General features: G+C 40.4%; 1 protein-coding gene across 1 annotated transcript; it reads left to right on the top strand.

The window, feature by feature from the left end:
• The first annotated feature begins 292 nt into the window (after window positions 1-292).
• Window positions 293-18947, top strand: SLC39A9 (solute carrier family 39 member 9). Its single transcript, XM_063159260.1, has 7 exons — window positions 293-567; window positions 2783-2891; window positions 5996-6187; window positions 9541-9609; window positions 10757-10842; window positions 12713-12847; window positions 14568-18947. The coding sequence occupies exons 1-7, from the start codon at window positions 472-474 to the stop codon at window positions 14796-14798; spliced, it is 918 nt and encodes a 305-aa protein (XP_063015330.1). The 5' UTR covers window positions 293-471; the 3' UTR covers window positions 14799-18947.
• Window positions 18948-19007: the final 60 nt, after the last annotated feature.

Here is a 19007-nt window from a genome sequence, read left to right as displayed (position 1 = left end):
AGTCGGGCAGCGCGCGGGGCGGGGCGGGGCGGGCGCGGCCCGTCCCGGAAGGGGAAACGCCGAGTGCCACTTGGCCGCCGGGGCAGCGGCCGTGGGCACGGCTGGCAGCGCCGGTCCGCACGCACGGTCCCCTCGGCCCCGCCTGGCGCTGCCCCGCCGCGAGGAGCCGCCTGCGTGCTCGCCGTCCCCCAGCCCTCCCTCCCGCCTCCCCTGGGAGCAGCGCGGTGCGGGCGAAAGTTCCCCCGCCGCAGGTGAGGGCCGGGCCCGCCTGCCCGTTGCCGAGCCGCTCCCGCCCCCTGGCCGCGCACCCCTGGCTGGGGGCCGAGCCGGCCGCTGCCGCCGGGAGACAGAGACATGGCCGAAAGCCTCTCCTGGGAGCTCCGTGTCTGCACGGGTTAAGGCGTGCGCTGCGGAGAGGTGGAAAAGTTGCTGTTGGATTTCACTTCAAGGGAGCGGACAGAAAGCGGCGAAATGGATGACTTCCCCTCCATCTGCCTGCTGTCCCTGGCCATGCTGGTCGCCTGCTATGTGGCAGGAATTATACCCTTGGCAGTTAATTTTTCCGAGGTAAGACAACTCCGCCAAACTGCTCGTTGGTTGCTAAAGGAGGAACCAGAGAGGTCTCCCAGTGGGAGTTGGCGCCGTCCCCTTGTAATATGGCAACGCTGTTAAGGATGAAGATTTATCTTTAAAAGTTATGAGTGCAGTATTAATTTTCATTCAAAACTGCTGTGTGAAATTATGCTTGTTTCACAGTGGTCATTTAAACTCATCAGATTTCAGTCGAGTGTGCTACAGGTGAAGCGAAGTATCAGCACGTAGTGTAAGGACACGAGTAAGCGTGGCTATTCTTAGAAGCTTGTGTAAGAAATGGCTGAAGTCAGTGATTACCTCTTTTGTGCCTGTGGGCTACTCAAATTAAGGCTCTTTAAAATAATTCAAAGAACATTCTTGGAAAAACTTTGATTCACAATTTTACTCACAGCTTGCACTGTTGAAAATTAAACCTTAGCTCTTTGATTACTGTAGAACTTCAAGTTACTGCCCTGTGTAACTCAAGGCATTCTTTCAGAAAAATATCTTGGATAATAAGGTACTGTTAAAGGAGAGGGAGGGTTTCGTAGTTTGGGTAAGTTCCCAAACAGTACAGGAGTTCCTGATTAAACATCTTTGTGTACTTCTAGGAAATAGTTGTTGAGGTGGTGGCAGTTGTCACAGTCTCTGTAGGTTTCCTAATATCCTCTGATGCCCGAGGGGTTTTGCTCTTTCTGAATGATGATTATTTTATAGAGGCATGGTGTAGTGAGAGTTTAGTTGTGGTAGTAAGAGCACTCTGATAAGGGGTTCCCATTTCTCTTGGAAAGCAAGCACTTTTAGGAAGCAAGGTGCTGGAGGAGAAATGTGCCTTTGTCCTCCATCAAGTCAGAGGGCTGCATGGAGTTTCAGCACTGCTTACTGTGTCGTTCTTGTTTTTTTAACATGTAAATGTATTTAGCAGAAATGGTTTGATTTCTCGTATAAAGGTGTATTCCTTTTGCCTGTGTATGTAGGCTGTTCTTATTCAATTTCTGTCTTCCCTACACCTAGCTATTTTGTACTGAAAAGGAGATGGAGATTTGCCTTGAAATGATAACTTGTTCTTTTAATGGATCTTTAAAATTCACAGGTGCCCAAGTGAAGGCAAGCTATACTATATATTTGCAGCTGTAATAAATCAGTATTACTTCTGACACTTTCACTGTGTTTATGTGTGTATGCAAAAAATACTGCAGTATTGCAGATAAAAATAATGGTTTTTCCTCGTGTGTTACTATAATTTTGCAAAATTACTTTATGAACAGCAGATGTTGAAAATTTATCTTTTCGTGTAGATTGCCACTGTATGACAATTTTTCAAGTGTAATTACTGCATGTGCAAGTTTACAGTGCATGTTTGTGGGAGCTTTACACTCGTTATTATCTCTTGCATTTTGCTGTTGGAGCTGTCCCCAGTAATGCTGCAGCTGTTCCCTTATGGTCACGTTTGGTTGGCTTTCAGGAAGCTGGGTGTGCATCTCCTAGAGCATCCTGCAGTGAGCCTGAGCAGTTTGTGTGGCTGCAGTGCATGTTGGAGAACAGGTGGCACAACAATGATGAGCAACAAGTGCTTTCCTGCTGTTCAGATGCTGCTCTCTGTCCCTCAGTGGTTAGCATTAGTGTTTTGGGGTGCTCAGACCTCTCATTGAACATGGGAGGTGATGGTGGTTGTGCCACTGAGTGTGTGCTGTGCAGTTGTTAGGGGATCTAAACTCCCCTGGGTGCTACGTGTTACATGGTAGGGGTTCTTACAGAAACTGAGTCACAGCCTCTGCTGACTGTCCTGTTACATGTTTGTGTAATTGGGTTTTAGTACGTGGCTTTGACTTTAACCTGGCAGCATAGTCAGAAGGAAGTGAATTGATGAGTTTATTGGTGAAACAGAATGTAATTAGTTTGGGAGAAAGATGCATTTAAGCTTTTTGTCCCAAACTAGAATACAACTAGGAGGATAACTCTAACCGTAGCAAGTACTAAAAAACTATGTGGGGTTTTTATTTTTGTTATAGAAATTATTCCAAAAATATGAATAAAATAGTTATTCTTTACTATAAAACATTATTTTATATATTGTTGTTAAAGTTTAATTGCAAATTCTCAATATTTATGTAACAAGTAACCCCCTTCCCCAACATCTGTTAATAAGGGAGAGTAAAGAAAATATTTTCATTCTTAAAGATGATACTTGTTTTGTACTTAATTGCAGGAGAGGTTGAAGTTGGTGACTGTTCTGGGTGCTGGGCTCCTGTGTGGAACTGCCTTGGCTGTCATTGTGCCAGAAGGAGTACATGCACTTTATGAAGACATTTTGGAGGGTAAGAATCAAACCCAGATGGCCTCATTCAAGATAACTTAGACTGTGGTGTGTTATGATATACTGAGGCTTCTTTTTGGAGTTTTTAAGAGATTGATGGAAGAACTTCACAGCAACATGACACAAAGCAGGCATAGAAATGCAAAACCACTATAGGCATGATATGGCACATTGAGGGATATGATCATGCAGATTGATGACTCTTACTGAGTTATCCAATCATTTCTGCCTCTGGATACTGTACTGTTCCTGGAATAACAGCCTTTTATGACAGGTCATGTGTAGTGTTTCTTATTCTGGGGAGTTCCCCTGGAACTTCAAAGGAGGTGTAAGGGTGCCTTCGGCAGAGAATGAAATTGTGGAGTATTCGCTGCTTTCTCTTTGTAGTTTAGACTGCTTCTCATTAAAGCAATTGCAGGAGGTGTTTTACAAATCCCTGCCCTAGTAAGAATTTCCTCTGAAGCTGAAAAGCATCTTGGAATTAATATACTTAGCTGAAAATTATGGTTATATATTATGGTTATATAGCCATATGGTTATGGCTAATTTACACAGTAGGAGGCATTTCTTCTTGGGTAGTGATATACATTACAGATCTAAATCTCTGTGTTCAAGCATCCAGTTCTAGTCTGCTGTCACTGTTGTAACCACCTCATCATCTCTAATGAAGAGCTCAAAGTGAGCAGAGATTGTGTCTTGCAGGGATGTTTGTGTGGAGCATGTCTTACAGCCAAAAGCCTTAGCAGACCTCAATTTGAGATTCTGACATTGTTTCAAGTAGCCAGGGCTCATCACCTCTGTTGGGAGTGCACTTTAAATTTTGGTTTTGCTTGCAAACTTGTGCTATGAGATGACCATTGCATGTATGAGATTTTTCCAGTACACTCAGAGTCATAACTTTGAAGGTAAATGGCAATGGCTTCCTGATTGCAGGGGAAAGCCCCATAAAGTTGATGCTATATAGAACCTTGCAAACATCTGGTGTGCTGCTGTTGCTAATTTGGGATTGAGAGGCACCTGTAGTCCTTTGCTTTTCCTGTAGTTTTGTGGGTTTCTAAACTTCTAAACTAAAACTGGGTTTTGTGTTTCTAAACTTCTAAATTTCATTTTAGCAATATGCTGTAATGTATACTGTTTTAGCTTCCACTAAATTTATGTTGTTCTGCTTAGATTTAGAATAAATAGGAGATAATATATAAAATCATCCTTTATCAAGAAGTGAAAGAAGCTCTGATTATGCCTTTATACTATACTATAATTTGTGCACTCTGATGTCAGATGTCTCTAATGAGCTGTAGTGGGTTTGCTCTCCATTCAATTTTTATTCTGAGTTGACCGATTTCCTCTTGTAATGGCCCAGCCAGCAGTGAGTGCAGTTGCTGTGACCATTGGTGGGATTGAACACTTTTTCCCCAGATGGGGCATACTGTTCATGTCTGACTCACAGCTTGCTGTGTAGAGCTGCATGGGCTGTGGCTTTGTTTAGTCTATGGCAAAAAGACACTTCACAGTACTGCAGTAGTAATAGCAGCAGTATTTACCTAGGGAAAAAAGTTTGAATGGCTTCAGACTCCATGTCTAACTCACAGTATTGTGTCTAACAACAGTCTATCTGAATTTTTTTTTTTTATATTGCAAAGGGTCAGAACTAATGGGTATGACAGATTTAACTACAAAAATTATTTCTAATATGTTTCCTGGTAAAGTAGGATATTTGAAATTAAACTTAAGACTATGAGAACAGCTTTCTGGGTTTTTTTTCCAAGTTCACCTATTTGCATAATTAAACCTCGAAAGATGCAGCTAGGGGAAACTTTGAGATATATTCATATAAGTGGAAAAACAAAAAGAGAAATCTTTGTTTTCCCTCTTTCAGGTGTAGCTTAACTCTGATTGGTTGCTTGATAGCGAGCATTTTAGTGTTTTCCATTGATATGGAAGTAATTTACTATTACTTCTGTATTTCCCTGTGGGTAAACAGGCTGTGGAATAAATAACTTCTGATTTTCAACCTTGTAGGCTGAGAGAAAATAGCATATCATGACTTGGATTATTCTTTGATTATAAACCTGTGTAGTGAAAACTTGGTTTGGGTGCTACTAGCAAATAAAATTCCTTTGCTGACTTCAGTCCTTTGTTTTAACTGCTGAAACTGTATAATCCCTGTCAGAAAGATTGTCCTGAGTTATACAGTTTTATGGCTTGAAATGATCTGAAGTAAAGTCAGCTTCATACTATAGATGGCAGAAATCTAGTGTGGTCCAAAGTAATTTTATTGATGAATATTGTTTAGCAAAGATCTGTGTGAAATCTTTGCTACCAAGCTTATTCTGATGTGCTTTGACTGTAGCAATGGCATTGTGGCATTTTGTATAGTGGGATGAACATACACTTGTCTCATCCAAGAGGAAGTATGAATATTCCAGCAAGACAGTGACTTGATAGAGTAAGTCAAGTTCTTGCTATAAGTTTTTAAAGCTTGTGAAGAGTAGTTGCCATCCAAAAGACCTTCCAAAAATGAAAAAACCATGGACAAGCTTTAATAGCTGGTGTAGGGAAAGGAAACCACACATCATTCATCCCCAGGGCTTGGACTTTGGCTTTCTGGGATGGTACTGACATTTGTAGGTCAGTGTGCTGGACTTAACCATTGTTGTAGTCTGTATCAATGGGGTGCATCAATACTAGCTTCTTTGTATCTCAGCATCAGTTAATCTTCTTAAAGATGGTATTAAATCTTTTAGTGGATGGAGCCTATTTTATTTTCTCACTCAAATGAAGGTAATGAAGTAACTGCCTGATGGTATCTCTGACTGTTGACAAAACCGGCAACTTCAGTTAAAACAGGAATTATACAGCAATTTTTGTGAATTAATTTGTATTTAAATAGCAACCTGGCTTATAACATATTAATGCTTTTTTGCTTTTCCATGCTGAAGACGTATGAGGAGAAACCAACCAGGCTTTGCTAAAAACATTGTCTGAAAAAGAGCATAAGCAAGGGCTTCTGTGTATTGTCCAGGAGAGTGTGAGGAAGGCTTTTGGCAGCAGAGGAAAGTGCCTGTGTGGTGTTTGGAGTGCTGATGTGTTTGCTTGCTCTCTCAGGGAAGCACCACGCAGCGAGCGAGATGCAGCACGTGCTGGAGTCCGAGAAGGCAGCGAACGTCCCGGCGGCGCGCGAGCACGGCCACGACCATTCCCGGCTGCACGCCTACATTGGGGTGTCCCTGGTCCTCGGCTTTGTCTTCATGCTCCTGGTGGATCAGATAGGCAGCTCTCATGTGCACTCTGCAGATGGTAAGGAAAGGCTCACTTCAGTTAGACTGTCGGATTCTCGGCTGTTTAGGTGGCCTGGAAAGGCCCGGGGTGGCCTTGGACAGCCCGCGCTTCAAAGGACGAGGAGAGACTTCTGATCTTTTCTCGGTCTCGGTGTTTATTAATTGTTTATCCAAAAGATTTTCTCTCGGCCCGACAGAGGTCTGCTCAGCAGCCAGCCATGAGCACGCTGAGAGCCCCCGGGGCGGTCACCTATCTTTATACTCGAAGTTACGTATACAATATTTATCATTTTTCCCCAATACCTTTCACCCTTATTAACCGGTGCACTTTTAGTAATAACCAATCCCAAAGTGCCAACATCACCACAGAAGATGGAGGCCAAGAAGAAGAAGAAGAAGGACAGGACACGCCCCAATTCCTCCATCTTACTTCTTTAGACCCCCCTGTACAGAAATCCTAAACCCTGTGTCTTACACTCTAATTAACTTATCCCTTCACCATTCACCCAGTGAAATCCTCCCATCCTCATACAGGTGTTGTCTCCTGTGCAGGATCAAAGTCCAGCCACCAGACACTTCTGGCAACGTTCCAGGACTCCCGAGCCCCCCAAGGGTGGTCTCGGCCACTCTGCACCTCCGTCCTGAGGTGCTGAGATCCCACATTAGACTTGCTAAGTAGTCCTAATTAACACGTTGAAATTTATTTCTTTTAGTGCTACCAGGGTGTAATTTGTCCAGTGTTGCTTTTTGATGCGAGGCAAGGCGACTTGGTTCTGAGGAAACGGCATGGTGACTCAAACTCTCCAGGGTCACTCGGGCTAAGAACATACACAGACACCAGTATGGTGGACGGTTTAAGACTTTTATTGTCTCGTCTCGTCGGGTTTTATACTGGGAAAGTTTTTTTCTACGTCAGGGGGGTCTTACTTTACTGTAATTGGTTAGTAAGGAGTTGAAAGTTACTAATGTTAGGGGGGACTACATTCTTGGGTGATCTTTTATCACTAGGCGTTAGGGGGAGAGGAATCTTGCTGCTTTCCGTGACATCGCGAGATTTTCTGAGCGCTTGACCCTATCTACTACAGTCCAGTCATGTCCAGAGTTTCAGAGGTACTTTAAAAACATAAGCCATATACCAAGGTCCATGTGAAATGTTTATGCTGGAAATCTGTCTCAAAATTCACCATAATTTGAGAGCTTGCCTAATAACATGTATGAGCACATGTGGTGTAGGGGTGGAGGGTGACTTGACACTTGAATTACTGTCTGGTTTTAGGGGATTTCTTTGGCTTTTCAAAAAACTTCAGTTAGTCTTATATTTGTTTGGTTTTCCTACTTAATTGTCCTGTATGTTGGTAAAATTTGCAAAGAACAGCAAGTTATCTTAAGCAAGATGGCAGGAATGATTAGATGTAAGCTCTGGTATTTCAGCTGCATAGCTGGACCTCCCACACAAGTCTAAAGCCTCACATACTTCAAAATACTTCTTGCTTTATGTAAAGATTTGTCAGCCTACAGTTGCCTTTGTTTCCTGCCTGTGACTTTGTGCTCAGAGTGTAGCTTGAAATGCACCAAAGGTGTTCTGTCATTTGAAAAGGTATTTTATTGTCTTTGGCTGCTCATTTTTTCCCTCACAACGTCCTCTGATGCTGGAATTTGGCCCTGAAAAAATAACAAATTGATCTTAAAGGAAAAGTAAAACACATACAAAGGCAGAGGGATATGTTTTGGCTGGATTTCATCAGTTCACAGTGCAGCCTGTTTTTATGGGGATACTGTGGTGGGACAGATGAAAGGCCAGTGCAGGGGCTATGTCACTTGTGTACTCCTGAAGAAGTGTAAGTGGAGCCACAGCCATTAGTAGCTGATTTTCAGAGCTATTCCAAAGAAACACAGGCAATGAGGATGTCAGGGAGATGCAGGTGAGCAACTTCCTAAAAGATTCTTGGTTTGTATGGGTTATAACCCTTTTCTGTGTCTCTGATCATAGCAAGTACCAGGACAAGGCTGTGATCTGTGTTAGAGATACACACTACAAAATAAGATTATAAGTGAAGTTTTATCTAGCCTCTACCTGTCACAGGAGATGTAACAGTGTTTTTGTAATGTTTTTTAAAGCAACTGAAGAAAAACGCTTTTTTTTGAACCAATCAATGTCTTGTAGTTTTTTACCTTTCAAGTGATTAGGTGTTACTTTGTCTAAACTAGAAAAATTCAGTAGGCCAGAAGGAAGGTATGAAGTCAAATGTGATTCTTTGTGTTTAGTAATCAAAAAAAAAAATCAAATCAATCCAAAACAATTGTAAAGGAAACGTTTTTTTATGAATATCTCCTCCTGTTTGACATGAGTGCACCATTGCCATCATGCAAGTGCAGCTTGTGGAATTAATTACTCAGATGGCTTCCCCTTCATTCAGAAGATAAAGCTGACCAAAGAGGATGCATTATTTTAGGTCTGACTCACTGGAAGCTACATGGGTGCCTGGGAAGGAAGAGAGGCTTGAGGGTAATGGGCAAGGCAGGAGGAAAGAAAAGGTCTGGAATTTCTGTTTTGGCATCACTGCAGAGGTACAGCAGGTGTGCTTACAGCTGTTTTACAGAGCACTGGGATAATTCACACATGGCTGCTCAAACTGTCTGAAATTAAACAGTTGAATAATAAGATGTTTCTACACTTTGTAGGGCTCACCCACCCTGCAGTGATTCTTTGTAATGGTTTCACCACTGATTGTGTAGTGGTGGATATTGATGTTGCCCTGTTGTGCTGTGTAATGAGCTAACCTGCAAATGTCAGGCAATTCTGGTCAAAGCAGTGGATCTCAAACAGCTCTGGCTGCATTTCTCCTTTGTGATATATAACATCAAAGGGAAATCTTTGCAACTGGGGCTGTGACAAGTAGTCTTTATTGTTTACTAGGAACTGCCAGGGAATAATCACTGCAACAAAAACTGACCCACCTGAAGGAAACTACAAACCTTGAGCTGTGTGGAGAAATATCCTGACTCTTGAAGCAGCTCTGAATTCTTGGGATCCATAAATAGCTTTTCTTTTTCTTGGTGGGGGAGACCTTTAACATTTCATTTGAGGAGCTTAAGAAAAACATCTGCCTCTGCCTATGAGAGAGATCCCGTAAATTGCAAAGAATTGTCCATGAGACTGTCACCTGTTTGTTGGCAAACTTCAGGTGATGTGAAGGTGATAAGTGTCCAACTATTTTGCAGTAAATCTAATGCAGAAATATAGAAGCTGGTAGTCCTGAATACAACTGCCTAAGCAGCTGGGGGAGATACGTACAGTGATACTTACAATATTTTTTCTAGCATAGTTTATTCATTTGATCTCTCTCATAACTGTTCTCATGACTGTTTCAGATCCAGAAGCTGCAAGATCAGGCAACTCCAAAATCACCACAACACTGGGACTAGTAGTCCATGCTGCAGGTAATGTGGGACCTGTTATTAGTCCTTGACAAGTATATGCATTGCTGTGTGGGTCATCTTTAGGTGGGATGGAGACATTTGGGTTTTGGTTTTGGAGGTGGCTTTTTATAAAAGAAAGGAAAAAAAAGGCAGGGAGAACTAAGGATCTTTCCCAGAATTAACTGGGAGCTCCGATGGTTCATGGAGTTTTATTTGGGTACAGAATTTTCTCTTCTACTGTTGACTTTACTCTTTTGTTTTTTCCACATGAAAGGTTGTGTGATGCTCACTCTCTGCCTCTTCAGTTCCTTTGCTGACTCCTTTAGCTGCTAAATTTCAATACATGCTAACAGATTTGATAAGTTGCATGAAACACCTTTGGGTTTGCTTGTTGGTTGATGGGTTTTTAAAAAAAATACTGATTTAAAACAATAGTATCTTGTAGGCAAAAAAGGACATTATAAGGTGGAGCACAAAGACTTGACTGAAACACATTTGGGCTGACTTGCAAGGACTGACTGTTAGTTGTGTGTTACAGTCAAGCCATGATCACATTGTGATTTTTCACTATATATGTATAGTATAAATGTGGTGCTCTTTATGTCCTGCTGAAGGTTGTTGTCTAGATAAGTCAGAAGATGTTAATCAAAAAGATACTTCTCCAAACAAAGTGTGTATATATTAACGAGTAGTATAATATGCATTTTTAATTTAATTTAGACAGTGTAATTATTGTAAGTGATAAAAAATATTTACAATAATATTTATATTTGAAAAATCATTTCAAGGGTAATAACTGAAAGTCTTGCAATGCTTAGTATCTAAAACAGATTTTTTTAATTAGAGAGGAAATCTCTTCTAATATAGAAGACTAAAACAACTAAACTTGTTCTAGTTTGAAGGAATGTGTCAATACGGAGTAGATTCCCATTGTGGTTTTTGTGGTCTTGGGAAGTATGAGACAGCTCTTGTTGAGGCTTTTCTGATGTTCTGAAATGTTATGGCTTAACAAACAAAGGCAAGTGAATCCTCTGTTGGGCTGCTATTGTTAATGGCAATTTTCAGTAACAGAGCTTCTTAAATCAACATGTTTTCTACTCTCAGCCTTTGAGGGGGTGGGGAAGCTCATGTAGAAGAATAATCTAAGAATGTGCACTCCTTTTTTCAGCTGATGGTGTTGCATTGGGTGCAGCAGCTTCTACTTCTCAGACTAGTGTCCAGTTGATAGTGTTTGTTGCGATTATGTTGCACAAGGTGAGTCATCATCAAAAAAAATCTTCAAAAGTCTGTTAACACTCACAAGAATTGCTAAAGATCTACAGTTTCATTACTGATGTAATACAGAAATGTTTAATGCCATTGAAATGGAGAGGTTAGTACAGTGACAAGGACCACAAAGCAAGGGTATGAGCTATGAGAGAAGAGCACATGACTGATGCTGAGTCTGAGTGGGGTGCAAGTGAGAGACAATTCTGACTGCCTACTGCCCGCCTTGATAGCAGAGGTTGGGAAAAGTCTCCCAGAGGTAGAGAGGGAAGAGTAGCTCATGAAAAAATGCGTCAGCTTCACACTGACTTCTTCTGAAGCTGGTATGGTAGTGTTTATTTAACAAACAAAAAAACCCAAGGTTATTATGGCTCTAAGAGACATATTCCAAGAAATTCTAAAGGGTGAGACACAGAAGGAGATTCTAGTGCATTAGGAGGAAAAGCAGTTTCAGTCTTGGTTCTGTGATGTTCATCAGGAAATGAGGAGAATATTTGTTATAAAGGGTTTTATTGTTTGAAGGATTAGTCTTTTGAAACCACTGAATATCAGAGTACTAAATTACAGCAATTAACTTCTTCTTACCTCTGTTGTAATAGCTTCAACATCACTCATATACCATTTTTGTAGGAAAACAAAAAAAAAAAATTTGCTGATGGTAACAAGCAAACAGTGGTGGCTCTTGAAGATGGAGAGATCTGTGCTGAATACTTGTGTGAATGTGAACCTATTGGCTCTGTAGGCTCTAAACATACCTGTGCAGATGTAATTTGCCTTGTGGTAGCACATGCATGAATGATAGTGGTTAGTCATAAATTCATATCAGAAATCATACATAATTGCATATTCAAAATGTTAGGAAATGCATATCTATTATGTCTTTTCTTCAATGTTCATACAAGTAATTGTGTTTTGCATAACTTTGAGGATGGCAGTATCACTGTCTCATCTTGGAGCTTAACTTAATGACTATTGCCAGGTGGAACTTGCTTCTGTTATTCTTCATGTTCTTAAATGACTTGTGGAAATTTTATAGTAGGAAAATTTCTCCTGTGAATATTTGGTAGTAGAAAAGAAACTTACTTCTTCTCTGGTGTCTTTTTTCTATTCTTTTGATCCTGTCTGATTCTTTTGTCTTTCTCATCTTTTTTTCACTCATGATTTCCTTCTATGTTAAAAAAAAACGATTCTCTGTGTAAAAATGCTTAAGGTATTTTAGATTTATGCCTTAGCTCGGAAATGCAAGGGTGGATTGCTATTGTTTTTATACAAGCAAAAGTGTAGTAAATTCTGTGAGTAGTGGGACATCTTTGCCTTTTGGATAAGAAACTGGATGCCAGCAGAGGGAGAAGGAAGTGTTTGTTTGCTTCCTAATGAGAACAGGAATGAACTAATCAAAAGAACTCAAGTCTTTGTTAACATGCAGGTTGACTCTTACTTGTCTTTGGGCAATTGTTTCCTTTCCCATGTTAATTGTAGAATTTTCCTACTGCAGATGAAAAAACTGTATATCTAAGGATGTGTGATAGTAACAGGATGAAAAAGGAAATTACCCAAATTGATGGAGTCTTAGGAATTATAGCAATTACTACAGTCAGAATGAATATTTTAGTATTTGTAATGACTACACAAGTACATGTTTTCTGATAGCCAGAACATGAGTTTCCATTAGGTTTGGTTATTAAGGTGGGGCAGTCTGCAGAATGCTCCTAGTTTGGGTTAGCTGCAGTATGGAGCGCCCGCCCTGAATGTCTTCCAATTCAGTCCATTTCAATGTAGTAAGCTGTATTGCAACCTTTTCTCATTTTTCAGGGGCTTTGGGAGGTGTTGTACTAGCAGTGAGTGTTGTGTTTTGCAGGCACCAGCTGCCTTTGGCCTGGTTTCCTTCCTGATGCACGCTGGGCTAGAACGGAATCGGATCAGAAAACACTTGCTGGTCTTTGCCTTAGCAGCACCTGTTATGTCAATGGTGACATACTTAGGACTAAGCAAGGTAGGTCCATGGTTTTGTTCTGCCCAAAATCTACCTTAATGGTGAAGTCTGGGGAAAGGACTGTGACATGAGTTTCATATTACACAATTCCAAACTGCTTGAGATATTCAGCAGAATAAGATTTAAGAAAAGCTGATGTAAAGGTAGCAGTATGAATGCACAAAACAAATAATAATCTATGCATTTCACATCAGAATCAATGACATAACTCCTTTATAGACTTTGGTATAGTTTTTTTTAAAAAAATCTGATTTCTGGTTTTTATCCTTTTTGCTGCTCCCCACTGAGGACAATTTATTCGAATAGCAGGTTTTATGTGATGCCTATTTAAATAAGTAATTTTCAGCATTGTTGCATGCATTCTTCTTTGAATATGTAGGTAGGAAATAATCTCCTCTAGCGTCCCCCACCATCCCAGAAGTGGTCCTCTATTTTCAAAGTCTGTGTCAGAAGCTGAGTCCTCAGCTAGAACAGTCTTTTTTCCTTACTCCATAAAGCATCGCTGTGTCTTGGGTCTGTACAGCAAATGGTCTGTGAAATGGGACACTGCACATGAGTTTATCATCTCTGTCCAAATTCAATGTTTCTGCTTCTCATAGCATGTCCTGGGATGCTCCTGTATTTCTCAGCTGTGGTGTGTCCTGCTGGTGACATGTTGTGGTGGCCCTGTTGTAAAGGATATAGCGTGGTCTCATGAAACTCAAGGCACGAGAGGAAAGATTAAATAAATCATCTGGGCTAATCCTTTACTTGCTGGATAGGATTTATATTTGACATTATAGTATAAAAGACAGCAGAAAAAAAGGTTGGGACTGTAAATAGAAAAGAGAATTCTCTTTGAGCACTGTTTTGAAGTGTCCTCATCAAGGGTGGGGTTTACATTTTCCCCTTCAGAAAGAACAGAGAATTGATAAGGCATCAGGGCTGTCACAATGGTTTTGTAGTTCCAGATGATGTATCTTTCTCTTTGGAAAAATGACCTGAGAGTAAACACAAGAACTAAGATTACACCTGAGTTGGAAAGCATTGAAGAAGCATTTGAATCTGATATGCATGGGTTTGCATTTCATTGCATTTACTGATGTGTGGCATATCTTAATCTATTATGAAGGTGAAGAGGTGCTCAGTTTTGATGCAGAAGATGCATTGCTTCATGAAGTTTGCATGGAAATGCTGGAAATGTTTTGGGTATCTACATACAAATGAAATATTTCATGAGTGATGTTGTGGGACTTCATTCTGAAGAGCAGTGGAGAAGATATTTAAAGGTTGACGTCTTATTTGAACCCCTTGTTCAGAAAAAGGGAGGAAAAAAGTCAACCTTGAGCGTCCTCCCTAAAATTTGTGGCTTTGCAATATGAATTTTATTTTTTTTTCAAAACCTGTTTGGTACACTGGCTGTGAGCCGATCAACAAGATGCTTCAGTAGACTCTGACTTCTTTCCTTTTCTGAGGGTACTTTCATAAGGGTTTTTTCTGTCGTAAGTCCAAAGAGAAGTAACTAGCAGGAGGGGTGTCTTTCTGCTCCCTCACAACTTCAGGGTGCCAGTCACTACATGTAAGGTGCAAGACAAAAAAAAATCACACTAAACCATTGTCATTGTGAGAAGAGACTTGATAGAAATCCTGCTGTTCCTGGATGCTGGGAGATTTTAAAAATTTTTATTACTGATTGAAGAACTTCTGCTTATTCTCACTTTTTTTGCTCTTTGTGTTTCAGAGCAGCAAAGAAGCCCTTTCAGAAGTCAATGCCACTGGAGTTGCTATGCTGTTTTCTGCTGGGACTTTCCTTTATGTTGCCACAGTTCATGTTCTCCCAGAAGTAGGAGGAATTGCTCATAGCCACAAACCTGAATCAACTGGAGGAAAAGGACTCAGTCGTCTGGAGGTGGCAGCCCTAGTATTAGGGTGCCTAATTCCTCTAGTTTTGTCCATTGGACACCATCACTAAACGCTCAAATTTCAATGTTCTCAATAAGACATGAGCAGTAAATGTCTGCTGCTCCCTTTATCATTCTTTTACCCATCATTCATCCCATCCACTTTATGGAGTTCAGAGGGAATCTTGATTGCAAAATGAGGAATACTGGGAAAGTTTTTAGTGTAGCAAAATGTACTTTGGCAGCCGGACACAAATTCTCTGTAACTTTCTTTTCTGAAGACATTTGCTATTTTAATTGTTACTTCTGGCCCTATTCTCAGGGAAGATGGAACTTGAAGTTTAAGAAAGGTGAGCAGGGAAGAATATAGCAACTCCTCACAAAATTGCAATCACCAAAGTATCCTGCAGTTCAGCTTTCACAGCTGAGAGCAAAACCCAAGGATGGCTGCGTTGTGGGAGGTTGAAGTCTGGCTAATGAAGAATGGGGCTCTCCCCCATCGGTTCTACATTGTCCTGGCAATGCTACTGGCCCTTGTGATGCTTGTCACTAATTGTACTGCAGAAATGGGCTGCACAGGGAACTCTGTATAACACTGCTGCTGTCACAGAGGTGTCACTTGATAGGAAAGAAATTATGTAGACAATGTGTAGGATTAGAGGAAGAAATCAGCTGGTTAAGAAAGTGCAAATGAGTTTTGCAGTGTATTCCATTGTTTAAGACAAAGGATAGAAGCAAGAAGAATTGTGTTTTGATTGTTATTCAGTTGTTAATAAATTCTACAAAGGACAGTTTCTTGGGAGATAGCATTCTGCCAAGTCATTCAAGTCAGTAGGAATTATGTTTTGGCTACTGGGATACCCTAATGCTTCTGTTGAGAGAGATACCCATAGTGCCCTTTGAGATAGAGCTGTTCTGGGCTCTGAGGAGTAGAAATCTGATGGAGACAGCTGTTGAGGGACCAGGGAACTTTACTAGTTCATTTTCAAAAACCTGAACTGCTGAAATCCGTGGGGGGCTGTGTGGGTTTTTCACTAAATAAAGGTATTATGGCTAACAGAACAAGATGTTTAGTTAAGTATTTATGCTGCAGATAGAGTACAAAGTGTTTCTAAAGGAGTTCTGGACAACAAAAACTCAAACCCACCAAAAACCAGTCTGGTGGGTTCCCAGTGGAAAATTTAGCTTTTCCTTTGGGAATTGTTCATTTGCCTTTTACTGATAAGCGTTAGTTTTTGTGAATCTACTGGAGGGCTTTCTGCCAATTGCTGATGTCTCTCCCTAGAGAGGAGTGGGAAAAGACCCCTCTGTTTTCAAGGCACAGATTTGTCTTACCAGGCACTATTTCCCTTATGTAAAACATGTTATACTGTAATGTGCATTGGAAAGTCAGGAATGTTCGACATGCACAGAATCAGCATAAAATTCTTTCTTTAGGGGAAAACTTTTTAATGCTGGCCCCCTTATAAGCTATACTTTGTCTGCACTTTTTGAAGATAACATTGCCAAATCTATTTTTCTTTTTGTTGTTTTTTTTAAAAAAGAATCTTGAAGAAATATCTTCTTAACTGAAGTGCTTCTTGTTTCCATATGAATGACTGTGACTGTCATGCCATTTATTACTTAAACTGCAGAGCCCATTGTGCCTCATAATTTCTTTACATTTTTGTTATTGTCCTGTTTGTCTGTTAGTTCAGAGAGTAATGGGTATGGCCTGTCTCTTGGGCTAGTGATGGCTTTGTCTGTTGGCTCTGTAACAATACTGATGAATCCCAGGATTGAACCTAATATTGATTCCCAGGAGTGCTTGTTCATTTGTGTGTTGTACTGTGTAAGATCAATGCAAAATTATTAGAAGTCATATTTTCCCATAAGACAGTATTTTCAGATAGAATTAGTGCTTCAGACCTAAACAAACTTTTTTTTTTTTTTAATATTAGACCTTCAATATTGTGTTCTGAAAAGCCACTGCCAAATTAGTTATGTGGATGGGATCCTCTTCTGTGTGTTTTTCGATTTTTTTTTTTTTTTTTTTTTTTTTGGTCTGTTTTGGGTTTGGGATTTTTACAACATATGTAATGCAACTGGTAAGTTACTGGTATAAAAAGTTCAGCAGGACGGATTCCTAACACATGCAAATAATACACAGGGATGTTTACTCCAGAGTTCTGTTCTTCCTGATTCCCTCCTAATTACCTTCTTCCTTAATATCTCACTATTTTTATTTGTGTTTAAATTTCCACGTAACCATTTCCAAAAGCTGTAGGGTTTGCAAGAGCAGGAGATAGCTTAGTGCAACATTAGGTGCTTGCATTTCATGAAGCAGTAGGTTATTATTCTTTGACCTCTTCCTGACACTTGCATCCCCACCCTGGGAGATGACACCCTGCCCGAATTCTCTTTTAGTCTCACTTTGTGTATAACAACAGCAGTGGTTGACAGAGGCTTCCTGTTCCATGCCATTTGTTCCTGGCTGCAGCATGTGGATAGGACCTTTTCACATGGATCAGTGTGTATTGGTGAGGGTGTGGCAGCCAGATTTTCACTGCTGACACAACCTCTGGCATATTAATCACAGGTGTCACTGCTGAGAGGTCTTGTCATCTTTCCATTTTCCTGTCCTCACATCATGTTTCCAGTTTCTGGGGCAGCAATCAGAAATAGTAGTACTCAGTTTAATGATTCATGAAGTATAGGGGCCAAGTTACAGCAGCAGGTGGAGGAACTTGAATGGAAACATTGGCAACTCAAATTCGGCACAAAAATTCTAAAAACGTACATTTTGGCATTTGGTTAAGTGACAGACTTTAGTGACTTTTATTTTTTCTCTACCCATTTTGAATTAGCAACAGCATGTTGTTTTGGCTGCCTGTTATCACTGAATTATTCTTTTCAATTTGTATTTGAAACTGCAGCGACTAAAGAAGCTTTTGATTATGTTGATAGGGAAAATTTAAATTTTGTATTATCAGACCTTTCCAAATTTTTAGTACCAAATGGAGGATTATTTTCTTGATGCAGAGTATTTTAATGAGTTAAATTAAATGGTCCATTTTATTATAGCCCTTTCTTTCTACCTATCTCCCCATCTGTCGCAGTAAATACAAGCATTGCGTGTAGTCTGGGCCATCTGGTATCATTTTCTACTCCTCTGGAGACCTTGGTGCAAACAAATTCCTCTTACTCTCTTTGTAATAGCCTCTCTGCCTGTTTTTTCTTCTGTGAGGTAGGTGGCAGTAGGTTTAGCAGGTAAATGCTTGAACCAAGTGCCAGCCATGTCCCACTTTGCTTCTGTAAGTCCCTCTAGGAAATCCATAATCTTCTCATCACCTGTTTCTTTTCAGTTAATGATTTCCTAATTGATAATAGGAATTGGACTAAAGCTGTTAGTGCTGATCCTCATGTCTTCAGGTACTTCCCCTACTGTTCTTTTATTGCTCCTCTTATAAAGAAGGGAAATATTTCCTTTTCAGCACTCAATGACAGAGGCAGAAGCTGCGCTGACATGAAATTAAGTAAGGATGACAGAGCTGTCACACCAAGACAGGATTTTTTGATTGTTTTGGCTTGTCAGGTGGCTGGGTGTTAAATACAGAAACCCACTGCTGGCTCCAAAGAACTATTTCCAGGTGGATTATATAAAAGCTAATCTTACCCAAGAGGCCCAGGAAAACCACTGTGTTTATTCAGGAACTAGTTCAGAGCCTTCAAGGAGCTTTTGACAGTAGCAGGTGTGTCCATGTGGTATCAGCTGATTGCAGAAAAGAGAGATGTTGTGGAATAAATGCTCCTGCTGCTCCCTTCCTGTTCTGTGCTGGCCCTTGGGAAAAGAGAAGGAAATTGTACTTGTATTCTATTGAGGGTGGAAGGAGGAGGAGTGATTGCAGTATGGTGGGAAAGTTTATGATGAATATCGGATTCTTTACCACAAATTTCAGATTCCTGTTCACATCAAACTTCTTTTAAATTTTTTTTCTATACTGTTCTATCTCTTAGCAGCCTTGGCTTTCCAGGGAAAAACATTGTGTGGTCATTGCTGTTTACCTTACATGTTTCTCCATGTCTGGAACTGTAATTTTAATGTCTTTTTTCCAAACCATTTGTACACAAAATCATTCCATGAATGGCTGCCTTATAATTTTTCCACTTTAATTGTGAATGGTTAAAATAATATTGCCGTTTTCAATTTGTTTTATTATATTAAATTTTTACTAGGTGCAGTGCTTTGGAGTTGGCTTGTCATTTACTGCATGGGGTTTTCTGACAGCTCTAATAGAAAG

Source organism: Melospiza melodia, chromosome 6 (genome assembly GCF_035770615.1).
Source record: "Melospiza melodia melodia isolate bMelMel2 chromosome 6, bMelMel2.pri, whole genome shotgun sequence".
In the NCBI taxonomy this organism is placed as follows: Eukaryota; Metazoa; Chordata; class Aves; order Passeriformes; family Passerellidae; genus Melospiza; species Melospiza melodia.
Note: the sequence above shows the minus strand (reverse complement) of the source record. Positions and strands in the feature narration are given on the sequence as shown.

Excerpts from the sequence above, each read along its gene's own strand:
- SLC39A9 (XM_063159260.1), top strand. The coding sequence starts at position 472 with ATGGATGACTTCCCCTCCATCTGCCTGCTGTCCCTGGCCATGCTGGTC. Across the intron at positions 9,610-10,756 it reads ACTAGTAGTCCATGCTGCAG|CTGATGGTGTTGCATTGGGT; the intron begins GTAATGTGGGAC and ends TCCTTTTTTCAG. Across the intron at positions 12,848-14,567 it reads CATACTTAGGACTAAGCAAG|AGCAGCAAAGAAGCCCTTTC; the intron begins GTAGGTCCATGG and ends TTTGTGTTTCAG.